Source organism: Calliphora vicina, chromosome 1 (assembly GCF_958450345.1).
Source record: "Calliphora vicina chromosome 1, idCalVici1.1, whole genome shotgun sequence".
NCBI classification, from domain to species: Eukaryota; Metazoa; Arthropoda; class Insecta; order Diptera; family Calliphoridae; genus Calliphora; species Calliphora vicina.
Genome location: NC_088780.1, coordinates 110,059,872 through 110,077,833, shown reverse-complemented (window position 1 = coordinate 110,077,833; position 17,962 = coordinate 110,059,872). Strand labels below are relative to the sequence as shown.

General features: G+C 27.5%; 1 protein-coding gene across 1 annotated transcript in view; it reads left to right on the top strand.

Moving 5' to 3' along the window:
* Nucleotides 1-17,101, top strand: part of LOC135955310 (uncharacterized) — a 34,607-nt gene extending 17,506 nt beyond the window's left edge. Inside the window, exons 2-4 of the mRNA XM_065505666.1 lie at nt 15,020-15,167; nt 16,268-16,366; nt 16,683-17,101. Of these exons, the coding sequence (XP_065361738.1) occupies nt 15,020-15,167; nt 16,268-16,366; nt 16,683-16,696 (261 nt within the window). The 3' untranslated portion in view covers nt 16,697-17,101. The remainder of the gene's footprint in view (nt 1-15,019; nt 15,168-16,267; nt 16,367-16,682) is intronic.
* Nucleotides 17,102-17,962: the final 861 nt, after the last annotated feature.

Genomic DNA, 17,962 nt, shown 5'->3' with positions numbered 1-17,962 from the left:
GCATATGCAGTGTATGTATTAAGTAAGCCAAGAAATAACTAACTTAAGAGGTTTTTGTTAGTAAATAGATAGATAGTTTTGGGCCAACATTGCATGCCAATTGTGTATTATTTGAGAGCTTTTGTCTAATGTTTTTTTTTAGTTGATTTGACTGTGTGTCAGTGGTGGCCGGCCAGCTAGTAGACAATGTAGCTAAATACTTTTTTTTGTGTGTTTTATTGTGGCCAAAAGCTGCCGATGCTGAGTAAGATCGTTTAAACGTCAACAAATGCCTGCCTGCTGTTAGAAAGAAAAACACAATATCAGTTTGTTAAAGAAACATATATTTCATTTGCTTAATAGAAGCGTGGAAAGGATTTTAGTGATAAAGGAACAATTGTAAAAATTTTAATTATAATTTTAAATCAATTCATTTCGTTACGTTTTAAACAAAACACTAAAATTGTGCCAATAACATTGATAACAATTTATATATATTTATTGGTAAAATCTGAATGCTTATTAAATTTAAAATATGCTTGCAAAAACCGTAAATAAGGGGTCCACTTATTTTCAAAAGGTTTTTAGTGGGATGCGGAATTTCATGCATTTATTATTGGAAAATATGAGCCTAAAATGTGACCTAAAATTTTAGAAATAAAAAATAGTTAACTATAGATAGCTCAAATCTCTCGTTAAATTATACTAATAATTAAATAGTACCCCCATATGCATAAACAGTTTATAAATTTATCAAAGGTTTATCAAACAAAATTTCCATACAAAATTTGTTTTATAAACCTTTGATAAATTTATAAACTGTTTATGCATATGGGGGTTAATGTTTTAAAATTATAATTGTTCTTCTGAGAAAACGATCGATATATTAATTCTAATATATTGGGATTAATGCTATAAATACATAGACTACGGTAGTATACAAAGCTACACGACTACAATTGCTGTTGGCAGCAATCGTCGCCCTGTATTAAATATAATGAAAACGGCAGTAATATCGTAACAAGCTGACATTGAATTTTGATGTTTCGATACATATTTTATTTCTTCTTGGACCAGCACTCAGGGGATAATCCCTACTCATGCAAAGCATTGTGTTGGAACTACGAAAGTAGGTTATAGGAGGGAGGAAAGAGGGAGTAGTGTATGTGGACATTTGACTTGAACTTTTCCACATTAAAAATTACCGAAAACATTTCATCAGGAAGTTTGATCAAAATACGTACAGTACGGCTAAAGAACGAATTTTGCCTGGCCAATCGACCACAAAGGAATGTTTCTTAATTTCATCAGAACACATTTCATTGCAGTACCGATAGAACAGTGAATCGCAGCCAACATTGCGACGGTGCTCCTGCGAATCAATAGAGTTGTATCTCCTACTGTCACCAATAATCACCTTCGGCCTCTCCTGTACGCGGTCGAGAAGCTCCAATATAGACTTTGAAGCACCGGCCGATTCATGGGAGTTATAATGCATTTTCTGTCGGATATATGTGGTGTAAATAGTGAGAAGATCAGATGGAGTGAAGTAATTACTGCACCGTTTCAGAAATCCGAGAATGCTTCTTCCGACACTTGAAAAATGTGTTTAGACATTTGTATTCTCTTGCCCAGTTCATGAAGAGCATCTGATTTCACAATATTTACACCACTCATAAAAAGCTTTCAAAGTTTTCGAAATGAAATATCAGTTATATTTGCATTTATTGGCATTTTGCGATGAGTGCCTTAAGGCATGAATAAGCATTAGAGGGTTAACGCCATAATCTTTAGAGCCTCCACTTGATAACTTTGTATGTGAAGTTAAAAATCATTCGGTAACGAAAACTCTTATAAATCGAAATTGCAATGGAAAAGAAATGTTGGTGTTTATGTTACAATTAATGAGTTTTGGTTACATTAAAAAAAGCTGTAAACTTTTTTTAAGCAAAAGTAGACTTACTGCCAGTTTTTCGATGACGAAAGAAGTTAGTCAACAACATTTGATGCTATTTTTATAATAATTTCGACAAAAACTTTTTGTTTTTTTTTATTGCCAATTTGTAGTAAAATATAACGACATATGCCTTATCAATAAAATATGCAAAAATATGCCCCAACAAATCGAAGACATTTTACAGCAAAATGTGTGATTCGATAGATAATTAGTCTTTTAAGAAATTTATATTTTATAACTGCAAATAACTGGTAGTTTAAATCTCTGGCTTATAATTTTAAATGTAACTGAAAGGTTGAATTTATATTGGAATATCAAATAATAAAAAAATAGATAATTTTCATTATTACAAAGAAACACATCCTTTACTTATTAAGAGTGATAGGAATTTAAAATAATAACTATTCAAAATAACTTTAATGGCTTTAACTCCTCTTCAACTCCTTTCAATTACTACGTCTTTTTTAAAAATTTTCGGTAAAACACCAATGAAGTGAGTAACAATTTTATTACTTTTCCCCAACAATTTAAACATCCTCCTCATGAGCTCAAAAGAAAAGCTTAATATTTTCATTTAATTTATTATTTTTTTGAATTGTTCGTTTAGTTTTTTAAAACTCAGCCCACATGGGGTCTTAACTATTTCTGTGTGCACAATTTAGTTATTTTAATAAAACAGTTTTGATTATATTTAGATTTATTATAACCATTAACATTTTCGGTCACTTGGTCAGAAGCAGCAGCTACACCACATATAGAGAGATATCGGCACACAATGTCCACATTTACCAAAAAGAGCAGAGGTGGTTTAATTTAAACGTTTCTATTTTTGATGGCAAATCAAATACAAATGAATTTTAAACTTGGCTTTTAACTATTTAATGGATTAAATAGTATAAGAAAAAATATAATTAACTCAAATAATTTATTATTAATTACTGACATTTTTTAAACTTCAAATGAATAGTTCTAAATATTTGTTTAGAATTTTAATAACTCCTACAGTCAAGTCACACTTTTTTTTAGTTTAAATCTCTTACATTTTAATGGCTTTTGTTATAAATTTGAAAACATAAATTATTTTTATACAATTTATTTCTAGATTTATTAGGTTGTTTAGTGTTCAAATTAGATAACGCGGTCTGGTAATTGTATTTAAATTGTGCTACTATTTTATAATGTTTTGCTAAATAAATCATTTAAATATTAAATTGTTTTATATTATAAATAAAATAATGTTTTATAGTTCGTTTTATATTATAACAACTTTACAGTTGTAATAAAGAATCACCCAAAGCTAGTGAATAATAAAAATCATATAAAAAAACTTTATGTGTTAGGACCTGAGGTCTTATTTTGGAAGTTATAGATTTATGATTGTTTTTTACATTTAAAATGTTTATAAATTTTATGATTAAATTATATAATTGACAGTACAATTTTTGTGACATAAAAAGTGTAAAATGAAGGTTTAGAAAATTAATTTTGGTCTAGCCAAAAACGATTTATTTGAAAATACCAAGACAGTATTAACCACAGGGGCGAGTCTGGTATACACCATTGTCAGTTTCGGAATATTATGCTCTCTAAAAAGAGTAAAGGTTTAAAAGAATTTACATATGTCAGCTAGAATAATTAGTTTCCTCTATGTAATGTCTTAGGAATTTCAAATCCCAGCTCCTGAGGATTTATAAGTCAAGTATCGTGTCCCTTATGAATTATTGGAATATAGACCATTACAATTTTCGGTTGTTTCACCCTGTACACATCTTTTAGATTCATCCGAGCTAGATACGACATCAGCTCCGTATACCTACAAAGCATATCAACTGCACACAAAAAACAGATTCGTAATAGCAACCGAATTTGTTGCCAATCGAATGATTCGGTTGTACACATATAATTTTTCGGTTTTAGTAACAGAAATACAGTGGACAGAGAAGAATTTCGATTGAAGCAACCAAACTTTTGTTGCCACTTCTAAAATTTTGTAGCCACAACTGTAAAATTCGGTCACTAAGGCAGAATCATTCGATTGGCACCAAATTCGGTTGTGAACACGAATCTGTTTTCTCTGTGTGGTTTCCTGAAAGCTGATATATTTAATTTCATGAATCCCCCTTCAAATTTCAATGGGTTTTTTCATAAGAAACTTGCCCTAATGTTGGTCTCTGCAGGAATTTGACCATCGTCCAGAACTTTCAAGTTTGTCAGTGTTCATGGACCACAGTGGAATTGTATCCTTATCACCATTTTACCGTATGCGGTTTAGGAATTTATATCCTTCTTATATTTTTGTTCATTTCAAAATATAAAGACATCATTTCCAAGCAATCAATATTAAAATTTCTACCATTTAATTACTTTGTCAGAATATCCTTTTGACTATATTAAGGCAATGATGGTATTAGTTATTTATTGAGATGAAGGTTTGGCGCTCCGCTGCAAATGGACCTACAGGGGAATAATAGAGCGTATCTACTTGCCGGACTGAATACTACCTTATGGATTCCACCAGATGTGTTGAAAGTTAAACTTAACCTTTAAGAGTAGAAGAATATTTGTTTCATTATAATGGGTTATAGAATAGCCGGGCAACTGTGAGTACTATCTCAAGCTTTCGATGCCAATAGGCATCTCTATACAGATGTCTTTGATAACTGGACACTGTAGTATTGAACGAAATTCACAGCAACAGGGTGTTGAATACGAATACGAGAACGTTGAACATATTTCTTAGGCAACTGTACCACGATCTTGATGAGATCGACTGTATTCGATGATCGTATCGGACATTAAAGTAGAAAAGAATTTTGAGCATAAATATAGCTATAATCCTTAATATTTGTATCTGTTCCTGCATTCTTAATTATAACGATAGCTTTGTCCCATATTTTCAGTCAGAAATTTCTGTGAAGTTTCTCTGATGAAGATGGCTACTAGAATGCCTATAGTGGTCTAAGATTAAAGCTATATTATGACGGTACTGAACTGTATAATAACTTAAAATGCGTTTAATGGGACTGAATAATGAGCTACCCAACATACCATATAGTAATCAAACTACAATACAACTTGAGAATAAGCTTATATAAATAGTGGGTTTTAAGCTTTTCTTAATTTCATTTATAATAATATTTATAAAATGTGAATTCACAAGCCGTTTTTAACAATGCTTTATAAACTCTTATTATACACAACTGTTTCTAAAGTATTGAAAACAAAATATAGAAAAAGGCTTATCTTTTTCAAACATTCTCAAAAATGAAACCGTACAGTTTCATTTTTTTGAGTAAAATTGTTGAAAATGTTTTGTATGTAAATTGCATAGCGAATAGACATGCAAAATAATTGGTACTAATATAATAAATATATAAATAATAAATAAAACGATAATAAAAATGCCTAATAAATATATAAAAAAAAGTGTTAGAAGACAAACTAAAGAAGTAATTGATCTTCTTTTAAATGATAGAATTACCAAAAAATATATTATTTGTGAAGCTTATTCTACAATTATATAAAAATATTGAGACGAATAAGCTTTTCTATACAAAAGTTAATACAATATTATTTTCGTAAGCTTATTCTACAATTGCAAGGATAAGCTTATAGTAATCATGCATGTATAATATTTTCACGAGGGTTCCGTTTTGATTTTTCTACAATTGTTACGATAGCCTTTTTTAATATATTCTAAAGTCTTTCTCAAGCTTAAGGATTGTGTTGGGAAGCTTATTATAATATTTTTCTCAAGTCATTTGGTTTGTTGGGCTACGATATGACGGAACTGACCACCGATTGAAGCTATACTATGATTGAACCGGGACTGTATTGTGATCTACGATTAACGCTATACTATTACAGTACTGGGTCTCTTTAATGACCTACGATTGAAGCTATATTATAACTGTATAAAGCAGGGTTTCGAAGAACTACTAAAAGCAGTCTCATTTTACTGAATAGTTAACTTTTTACAGTCTCATGCTTAAAAAAAAGTAACTAGTTTTTGTTTTTGATCACATGGTTACTGAAAACAGTTGACTGTGCACACACATTACAACAGCAAGCAGCAATTGATTTTGTTTTTTTCCAGCAGCCAAACGAATCAGCAGTCGCCATGTTTCAGTTTTCAACTCTACCGAACTGATTAAACGACTTCAGCAGCAAAAACATTTCTGTGTGTGCTGCTTACGCATTGTCAGTTACGAGTTTTGTTTTTCGTACTACGCAGCGTAACAAAAACTGCTAGCTCGACTGAATAGTACGACTGGCTAGTTTGGCTGGTTGTTTAAAATGTGTGTACAACAACACACACTTTATGAAGTTGAATCGTATGATTTTTTGGTTTTTGTGTTTACATATCACAGAGGAAATTTAAATGTTATTATTGTTAATAGAAATAAATAGGAAATTCTTATATTTATTATATCTTAACTAAAAATACTTCCTATTAAAAAATAAATTTAATAAAATTATTAATTAATAAATTTAGTATAAAAAATTACTGATATTTTTTTATAATATTTTATATTGAATAATGATTATTTGCTTTATGATTATTGGAATATATTTATTAATAAAACAAGTAAGAAAGTATGATCGGGCTTGACCGAAAATAATACCCTACACTAAGTTAAAGAGCAAAAACATTTTTCTTTTAAAATTTCAATAATTTATATTTTTGGGTGATTTTCGGAAGTGGACCTTATATTGGGGCTATGACCAATTATGGACCGATCGTAACAAAATTTGGTGACATGAATTTTGTATATATAAAACTTATTTGGAGCGCAACTTGTGGAGATACATTTATAAATTAAACATTTATGACCGATAAAGTCCAATTTCGGAAGGACATTGGGGGCTAGGTGAAATAATGGACCGATTTCAGCCAGTTTCAATAGGCTTGGTCCTTGAGCCGAAAAAATAATATGTACCAAATTTGATCGAAATCTTCAAAATTGCGATCTGTACTCTGCGCACAAGGTTTACATAGACAGCCAGCCAGCCAACCAGACGGACGGACATCGTTTAATCGACTCAGAAAGTGATTCTAAGTCGATCGGTATACTTTAAGTTGGGTGTTAGACTAATATTTTTGGGCGTTACAAACATCTGCACAAACGCACCTTACTGGTATCTATGTACCAAATATGTAAATGATATTTAAGTTTACAATGAAAATAAAGCATTTCATTATACCCTACACCACCATAATGGGGAGGTTATAATGAAATGCTTTATTTTCATTGTAAACTTAAATATCATTTACATATTTGGTACATAGATACCAGTATGGTGGAATAGCCCATCTCCACTAATTGCGCTCCAAATAAGTTTTATATATACAAAATTTACGTCACCAAATTTTGTTACGATCGGTCCATAATTAGTCATAGCTCCCATATAGATCCGTTTCCGAAAATCACTTTAACGTGCATAAATCGCTTAAAAATGTTGGTATACTCACAAAATTCAACATAGTAAACTTTCATATAGACACAAATCACACGACCACAAATGATCGGACCATAATGGGTTATATCCCCCATATAAGGCCCACTTCCGAAAATCACCCAAAAATATAAATTGCTCTTTTACTTAGTGTAGGGTATTATATGGTCGGGCTTGACCGACCATACTTTCTTACTTGTTTTATTAGTAAATATATTCCAAAAATCATAAAGCAAATGATAATTATTCAATATAAAATATTATAAAAAAAATCAATAATTTTTTATTCTAAATTTATTAATTAATAATTTTATTAAATTTGTTTTTTAATAAGAAGTATTTTTAATTAAGGTATAATAAATATAAGAATATCCTATTTATTTCTATTAACAATAATAACATTGGCGCATATTCATAAACGATCACCAAGTGTTGACTTTTTTAAGTACCTATTTAAGTACCTGTTTTTTTTGTCAACAACATTCTATTGAAAAATTTCATTTTACATACCCTTATTTTAATTGATTTACATACAAACTATTACTATAAATTTTGTATGTACTTTTAGAGAACAAAAATAGTCTCTTAATAGCTTTATAAGCCTTTTAATTAATTACAGTATATATCGATCAAAATATTATCGATATTTTGTTTTCTCTATATGTCAAAGCAGTAACTAAGCTAGTTATGAATTGTGAATAAGATCTACAACTATCTATGAACTATTTTTTAGTTTCTGTTTTACTAGTTCCGACTTTAGTTATGATTTCTGAATATGCGCCATTTAAATTTCCTCTGTGATATGTAAACACAAAAACCAAAAAATCATACGATTCAACTTCATAAAGTGTGTGTTGTTGTACACACATTTTAAACAACCAGCCAAACTAGCCAGTCGTACTATTCAGTCGAGCTAGCAGTTTTTGTTACGCTGCGTAGTACGAAAAACAAAACTCGAAACTGACAATGCGTAAGCAGCACACACAGAAATGTTTTTGCTGCTGAAGTCGTTTAATCAGTTCGGTAGAGTTGAAAACTGAAACATGGCGACTGCTGATTCGTTTGGCTGCTGGAAAAAAAACAAAGTCGATTGCTGCTTGCTGTTGTAATGTGTGTGCACAGTCAACTGTTTTCAGTAAGCAAATTGTTGAAATTGAAGACTTAAACTTTTTTCAGTTCAGTCGTTACATGAGACTATTTATTTTGGTGCTGAATATTAAACCCTGAGTATAAAGAACTATGATGGAAATTATGAAGTGTAACAATATTAACCCCTTACTTGCTAGCTATGTTTGTCCCATTTAAGTAGCATTTGAGTGAAGTTGAAAATTCTAAATATTTAATTAATTACATTACCATTCAATCCCAAGTGTATTTTTATTTGAAATATATATTTCACACGTTTTTAACCCAATTTATTTTCCACAATTTGACACTTAATTAAACTAAAAAAGCAAGCGCCTAGTAACCAAATAAAAGAAAAAATACTAAAGCGCACATGCGCAAATAACTTAACAAATTAGTTAAAGCTAAAAATAAACCAAAATTAACCAAACAAACTAACAACGAATAGAGTCTCTATTGCAAAACAGATGAATTGCGGTGTAAATTAAGTAAAACTAAAAAGAAAAATGAAAATAAATTTAACAAAACTTAAACTGAAATTAAACATAAAGGTAAAGTAAACATACATATAATGAAAACTGTCAATGAAGAGGACATGACAAAGATACATGTGTCCAAAATTTACCAACTTTTGTACATATTCGTGGTTTACAAAGGAATTAATGAATTTAAAAATAAACCTAAATGAAAAACCAACAACAAACATTACAAATATGTTGAATATAGACCATGATTTCTTTAACCTAATTTTGAAATATGTAGTTGCAATACGAGTAGCAGTAAACTAATTGGTTTCAAATAATATTTTTGTTTAAAATAAAAACAAGAACTACATACAAATTTATTTAGCTGAAATATTTTTTCACAACCAAAAAAAAAAACGTGATCTTAATGATCATTAAAGAACTAACAACAAAACATTTGTTAAAACACAAAATAACTAAAATAATCTAACAGTAGCTTGCTTTTAAACATCTTAAAGCAAATTGTCTTTACACTGTTATTATTATTATTATTATTACTAGTAACAGAGTTAGGTACATTGTTTTCAAACATGTTCAAATAAATACAGAGTTGTACTTGTACAATTTGTGTTAGACTTTGTTTAGTTTAAGTTCTTCGGTTTGTATTTAGATGCAGTACTTGAGGTAACTAACTTGTGCCTTTGTCTTCTAAGTCGAGGTGTTATCATCTATTGCAATCTTCTTTAAAGCAGCTCTGGTTTGGGTCACCAAAGTTGAATTTTTTTGTCTTGAAATTGTTTTGTTATAAATTTGTTTTAATTTTTTCTTTTTTTGAATTTTCATCTAATAAATATTTATTAAGTTTTTATTTTTTTTATTTTTGTGCTTTATTGCATGATGAGAACTTGGTTTACTTTTGTATGTGGAGTTTAGTTGAGATGATAATTTATTTCTAGCCGATGTTATAGTTCGATAGAGTCTATTGTTATGTCTTCTTTATGTCTATATTTGTCTTATTAAAGGAATTTTAAATTTTATTTAATTTTTTATGCAGATTTTTTTTATAGAATAAATATAAATAATCTTAGATGGAAAGAAATCAAATTGTTATTATTAGTATTCAATATACCACTTATTGTCATCTTTTAACTTTAGAGTATTAAATATTGCGATTTCTATCCAAAAAAAACTACATGGTTTTAAATTTCGATTATAATGATTATTGTATATTAGTAATTTGAAAGACCTACAATTTATTTGTACACTTTATGAAGACCAACAATTTTAGCTATATTAGGACAGCTATTATTTAATTAATTTATTTAGTATTTTTTTAGTTTATACTGTATAAAGGCTACGTTAAGAATTATAAAGGCCAACGATTAAAGCTAAAATTAAATTATATTTATAAGCCTACGATTGATGATATGTTCGTACTTTATATGACTTCTATGTTTAACTTTATGGATCACCCATTAAATGGAAAATATTTTTTCTCCATACCAATATTACTTCATATTTCGTTTTAAAATTATAATTATATGTAGCAACTATTTTGTTTCACAAAACAATTCAAACATTTGGGCACCTGTTAACGAGAGGGCAAATGAAACTTCGCCCATAATTACCAATTGATAATCGTATAAATGGCATTGGGTGCTCATGCCACTACTAATATATACGTTAAATTGTAATTATGGATTTCAACTTTTAATGAATGTACTATAATAGGTTGTAGTTAAGGCTTTTTCGCCAAGTTGTCATTTAAAAATACATTTATAATAAAACACATGTATGATATGTTGCATGCAACAAATTAAATTTGTTTATAATTCATTGCAATATAAATAATTGAAAAATATTTTAAAAAAAATTATTATATTTCAATATAAATAAGTAATGTAGCGCATGTACCCCAGGGACAATTACTTACAAAATCTAAAATTGACATTAATTCATTAAAAATTTCGATTATTATAACAAAAATACTCACAAGATCAAAATTTGTATATAGTTTATTACTATTTGTTTAAAAAAATATTGTGATAAATTGAATAAATATTCAAAAAACGCTCTGTTCGCTTTCCATATGATCAATAACTTCACCTATTATCGTTTATTATTTGCATTTTAATTGCTTTGTTAGTTTCACGAATAAATGAATATAAAGAATATGCCCCAGAGACTCAAGACCCCTCTTCAATTTTTTTTTCAGATATTTTAAGTAGTTCATTTTTAACACCTATAAAATTATTAAGGTTTTTCTTTACACAAAATTTCAATTCAAATTAAATTGTTTGTATTAGTTAGCATGTTTATTTTACATAAGTAGATACATAAATTGTATGTTTGTTTTATTATAATTATAATTAATTTTAATTTTTTTTACACAAACAAAAAAAATAATAAAAGAACTTGTTGTACAAGTTACCTTCATATAGAATTAAAGTTGTTTTATTTGTTTGCTTAATTTTTTTTCTATTATTATTATTAATTTATTAAAAAATATTCAATATCAGATCAAAGTCAATAGTTACAATTTATTGTAAAAGTTGTTTTTAGTTGTTGGTGTGTGAGTATTTCATATCTTTTTTTTATTTTTTTTGTTATGGTTAATTTAGTCGATTACATGTATGTTTTTCAAGCAAGTAATCGAATACATGATTTAATTTCAAAATAAAGTTTTTATGTTGTAGCATTCAAAGACATTTTGAAGGCGTTGAGTTGATTTCTTTATACAAAAAATAAAGTTACCTGCCAGTGAACCACTTCAAACATTTGTCATTGGCACAAATTATGAACAAAATTTTTATTAAGCATATTTATTTTATGTTATTAGTAAAGTGAGTTATGACAATTTGTGAGAATAGAGCGAATTGTTGATATAATCACGACCAAAAGAAACTAATAAAATATTTGGGTCCAAAACTTATTTAATTTTAAAGAATTCGGCAATGTCAAATTCATCATATATTTGTAAAATTTCTATTACTGAAGTTTAGCATTAACCTTCGTTTTTTTTGTTACAACTTTTATTTTTTTAAGGTTTTCAATTAGTTCTTGATAATATTTAAATTTTGTACGAATTCTAATGAATTTTTCACATTCATTCTTTATTGTTAAATAAAATAAACATTGTTTTTTCTGTATTTCCCATATATTTAATTATTATATATTCTCGGAATTTAATTAAACAGTTTTATGAAAAATCTTGAAATGTATATTATTACCAAGGCTGGTCAAGTTTGTTTGGTTTGTTTTATACTTTATTATTTATATAATTAGTGTAAAATTATTACTGATAACATCTAGACAAAGTAAAATATACTTAAAGAAACTTAAGCAAACTGAAAAAAACAGCTTACTTGACGTGATTACGTGTAATATTTAATTATCAAAAACAAAATTTAATAGAAAATATACTGGGTTAATTAAATAAATCGTTATAAATTTACAAAGCTGGTTTATTAAACAACAAATTGGAAAAACTTAATTTAAAACAATTTTCGCAACATAATTAATAAATATTAAAATAAAATGGTAATTTTTTTTTTTCAAATTTGTTCATAGTGTTTAAAGTTTTTAATAATATTCAACATATTTATTTAAGATGGCATATATTTCAGTTTCATAACAAAGGAATGCTTTAAAAATTTAGGCAATATATTTTATAATGAATATAGTTAGAGGTCTTAGCTATTAACAAGTTTTCAGCAACATGTTGCTAGCATAACATTGTGCAGAAACTTGGTAAATAAAAATGTGTTTTGTAAAATAGATGTTAGGAATGCTTGAAAAGTTGGGGCAACCTGTTTTATAATCTATTTAACTAGATTCAGATTTTTGCTATAAACATGTTTATTCCAACATGTTGCTAGCATGTCATTGTGTAGAAAGATTATAATCAAAATAGTATGATGTTTAAGAGAAAATATTTTATTTTCACAACTTAGAAATGCTTTGCAAGTTGAGGGAACCTATGTTTGAATGAATATAGTAGGAAATGTTTGCTATATATAAGTTCCCTGCAACATTATAACTAAAAAATAGTGTTAATAAAGAGAAAATATTTAATTTTCATACTTATAAATCCTTTAAATGTTGGGGTAATATGTTTTATAGTAAATATAGTTAGAGATTATTGTTATAAACAAGTTTCCTATAACTATATTGGCTATATTAAGTATCTTTGTGTAGAAAAAGTCGATCTAAGAATGACTGCCATTGATTAATTTTGCAAAGTCTTAAAGCCTTTAGGACAGTGTTCTGTTAAACTAAATTATAATACTTTTTTTGTTCATGTTGCTAGCAATTAATGCTGGCAACATAATATTTTCCAAAAAAAAAAACATGCAAATTCTTAAAATTTTTATTGTCTTCTCCACTTTTTATCTATAAAAGCATGTTGCTAGAATTCGTTTTATATCAGCAACATGTTGCTAGCAAATTTATGTTTCCTAAAAATCTAAAAGTTTCACAAATGTTCTTATTTAGATTTGTTTTCTTCATATTTTGTCTATAACTGCATATTTTGGCATCATGTTGCCAAATGTTCTTATTTAGATTTGTTTTCTCCACATTTTATATATAAAATCATGTTGCTAGGAATCTTTTAATAATATATATTTCGTAATAACTTAAGAAGACCTAAATATTACTAAATTTTATAGTATTTTTTAAATTGTTTCTTTTAAAGCCTTAAGACTTTTGCAAGAAATTTTACAATTAAACTTTCAACAATCCCAGTGATCTACTTACATGAAATACAAACTCGTGTGTAACATTATTATCTAAAACTTTTATCTAGTTCATTTTTTAACTTTCCTCTACATAAAACTGTTAACAAGGAAGTATTTATTATAAAATAGATTACAACATTTGGCTGCAATTGTCTAATGCCTTAAAACTGTTTAGGTTTGTTGCAAAAGTAAAAAAAAAAACGAAACGAAAGAAAAAAAATTGTAACACCCCCTTCTAAAAGTGAATGTTAATGTTTGTTGACCAGTCTATGTTTTTATGAGGCATAATTTTATCTATTTAGTACTTATCATTGTTTTTCCTAAAAACGTTTATTCATTAATAAACAGTTTTAGTTGTTATTCGGCAATTCATTGGTGCAACATGTTGCTCATGAACAACATTTGTTATTAAACGTATTGTTTTACTTTTATGAGTTTAAATGTGATAGCCTAAAATTATTTAAAACACTTTAAGAAAAAAAATCAAGAAAAAGCTGATTTTAAACATTGTTGCAAGTAAAGTTTATTACTTAACATTTATATTCTTTCAAGTGTATTATTGGATATCCATACATAATTTAATTCATAAATAATACCAATATAAAATAATAATTTAACTTAAGCTTTAAAAAAGCCCCTGCAAAAATATTTAAATCCCAACTTTATTTCTACACTTTAACAATATCAGCCACCAGCTGAAGTTGAAGTTCACTTCAATTTATTTTCATAAATAATAGTACATAGTTACCTTTAAAGCAATTTCTTAAATGTTTGTAAATATATTTATTTTATATTATTTTAGTTTTTGAGGCATGAGTTTGGGAAAGTATATTTCAAGGTTTCCTTAAGTTTCATTCAAAGTCAGACACTTGGCTTAACTTTCAAATGCGGAAGCCTTAAGTGGCAGTTTACGTTTATGATTTTGTGGTTTTCTGCAGGCTGGCAGGCAGGTTCAAGCAGGCCAAGACAATGTTTATATTATGATTTATAAATTATGGGTTTACTAAAGGGCCGAACTTGAGGTTAAAGTGATGATTGTTAATGATTTTCCACAAAATTTATCATTAAAACACTTCAAATCAACAAAATGATTAATGAAGTTTTTAAAGTAATAAATTGTTGGTAAATAAAAAATGAAAAAAACTATTGTCTAAATAAATGTTTAATAATCGATGGTTTAGAAGCACAAAGAAAGTAATTTTTTATGTAGGAGTTAAAGCAAAGTTTGGGTGTTTATAAAAAGTAATTTTCTTTTATTTGGATTTATTTTAATTTATTTATTTTTTTTATAATTTTAGTTAATGATTGTTTTTGCCATCTGCGCTTCATTGGTTTTGGTGGCTGGCCAAAATTTCTTGTTCGGCCAACTGCCCAACAGACAAATCAATTTCAATACACTTGATTTCCCCCAGCCCACACAAGTGAGAGATCCTAGACAAAATAGAGGTAAGTATTTTGAATTATATTTAAAACTCTTAAAGCTAGTTAGTAATTACTCAATTTAGAATATAGAAAACTGTCTTTAAATGAAGAAAATAATTACTCGTACCTATACCATCGCCGTTTTGAAAACCATCGCTAAGCGTAAAAATGCATCGTTAAGCGTAAAAAAAATTGAGCATTTAAACATAATTTGTATTTTATCTGCGGTCTCTTGTCTTTTGTCTGTAAAGATAATTCAAACCTTTTGTAATATATATATATTTGTCGTTTTGCAAATAATAATTGCCTAGGTCAGAACCTTGTTGTCTCTTTAAAATTTTAATAAATTTAAATTATTCAAAAACATCTGTAATGTAGAATCCTATTGGCATAAATGATTATATGTATTTAGAATTTTGAGCACTAGTTGGCACTCATAGCCGATCAGAATCCTATAAACAATACGAATGTCAACGAAGTTCTCAAAAACTGATAGCTGATCAGATTACAACAAAGAAAGAATCTGCTTAACTAAAATCCTTGCTCATGGTCTACTTATGCCGATCACCGATTTAGAGTCATAAAATGGTTTACTAACCCTTAAGCAGTCATTTGTTAAACGATTCAATATTTTTAAAAATATATTCTTTCAAATATTATATAGATTTTATGTATGTACAAATTAAAAGAATGTCATAATTTTTTGTAATAATATTTTTATACCCTACACCACCATAGTGGTATTTATATATTAATATTTATTTGTAAGTTTTTGTGAAAAAGGTGGTAAATATTAAATAAAATGAAACAAATTCAGAAAATTAAAAATTTTCTATTTAGAGAAAGTTGCACACTTTCGATATTTTCAAACCATTTAAGTGAATAATAGCAGGTTTTGAATATTTAATTAAAGCTTGAGCATTTCAAATATAGTTACAAAATTAAAAGCCTGGAAAACTGAATAATTAAAAACATATTCAAAAAATCGTCTTTCGAGCAAGCTAGAAAAACTGATTTTTCATTTAGTACATTTCAATTAAATACTTTTAAAATAATGCTATAATTTTAAGCCTTCATTTAAATTAATATTAATAAAATAATTTTCCCTACAATATTCTTTTCAGGACCCGTTGTCTTCCCCCCATCTCCCCCAGACGCAATTGATGAATCCAGTGGCGTGATTGTAGGAGCCTCAGGTTACGGTTTTGTACCTCCCCAACAAAGTAAATCCTATTAATAAAATTAAACCCCTCCCTACAAAACAAAAAAAAAAAACACTTAAACTATTTTAAAATTTAACTAAATATAAATAAAAAAGCACAATGTAGTTAGAAAAGCACATACAAAAATCAAATCTCAGCGAATGAAATTTTAAAAAGCTTTATAATTAAATAGTGCAATTGTTTTCTTTTATAATTTTTAATACTTTTTTTATGCAATAACTTAAAATTAATTATACCTTATTTGTTAAATAATTTTATTTATAATTAATTATTACCTTTATTAAATAATTCATATATTTTTATTTTTAATTAACAGCAAATAGAGGTTAAAACTAAAAACAAAAACATGTTAACCACATACACTCACACACACAAGCATACATCTTTACTACATAGAAAAACAACACCTTCGCAAAAGCATCCATTTTAAATGTAACGGATTATTAATCGCCATTTTAGAGTTACCAACACTACTACCACTACTGCATAAGCATATTTACATACATAGTTAGTTACCCTTATTTACTTACATCTTACAATGGAGTTTAAAAAGCGCGCCATGTACCATTTAAATATTTATTTCTTTAAACAATAAAATCTTATAAATACTAAACATTAGAGTAAATTCCACCACCACCCATTCAATTTATATTGTTTTAAATTATTTAATTTTTCTATTATATTGTATTAAAAACTCGATTCAATTTGTTTAATAATAAATTTTATAATACATAATTATGCTTTAAGCACAAATATTATTTTACTGCTTTACATTTAGAAGTCAACACCATTTCCAAAAAGAAAGTTTTATAACAAAAGAAGATACTATATCTGCCAATTATAACGCTTTGGTTGTAATTAACTACTACATATTTCTAAATTTTAATTTTAAAAAATATTTTTCTAATTTTCTTCTTGAAAATGGTGCGGTTAGTAGTTATTTGCTATTGCTACCGCTATTAATTGTTAATAATGCTACTGGCTAACAAAAATTCAATAAAACACATCCTCCACACAAGCAACTGAACTAATGGTGCAAATAATTATGATCATGACTGACACTGTAATCATGTCATGACGCAAGTTGAGATCATCATCGTCATCAACGCCATCATCATAGTTAATGGATGGATGTTAGGAGTAAAACATAAAAACCAAATGTGACCAACTAAATATATTCAAATTTTACTTGCATTAAATTCATATAATTTTATTTGTTTTAAACAGTTAAATTTCTCACAACTTTATGCTTCCTGCGGAAATTAAAGCTTTTTTGTGCTATAATTTTTTTTTGGAATAATAAAATTTTGTATTAATGCAATTTATATATAATTTATTTTTTGTTAAGATTTTGTTCAAAAAGCTCTTTTGAGAACATAGCTTGTTTGCGTTAAAAGCTTTTTGAGAACAATGTTTATTGTCACAGGAATATAATTGTTATATGTACATATTCATACATTAAATTGCTCATAATCTTATATTTTCAAAAAGCTGTTTTTGTTTTGCAAAAAAAAATTTGTCGGTAACACAAATATTTTTTGGTCAAAAAGTTTTTTGTGATAAGAGCAAAATACAAGTTTTTTAAAAAAAAAAAAA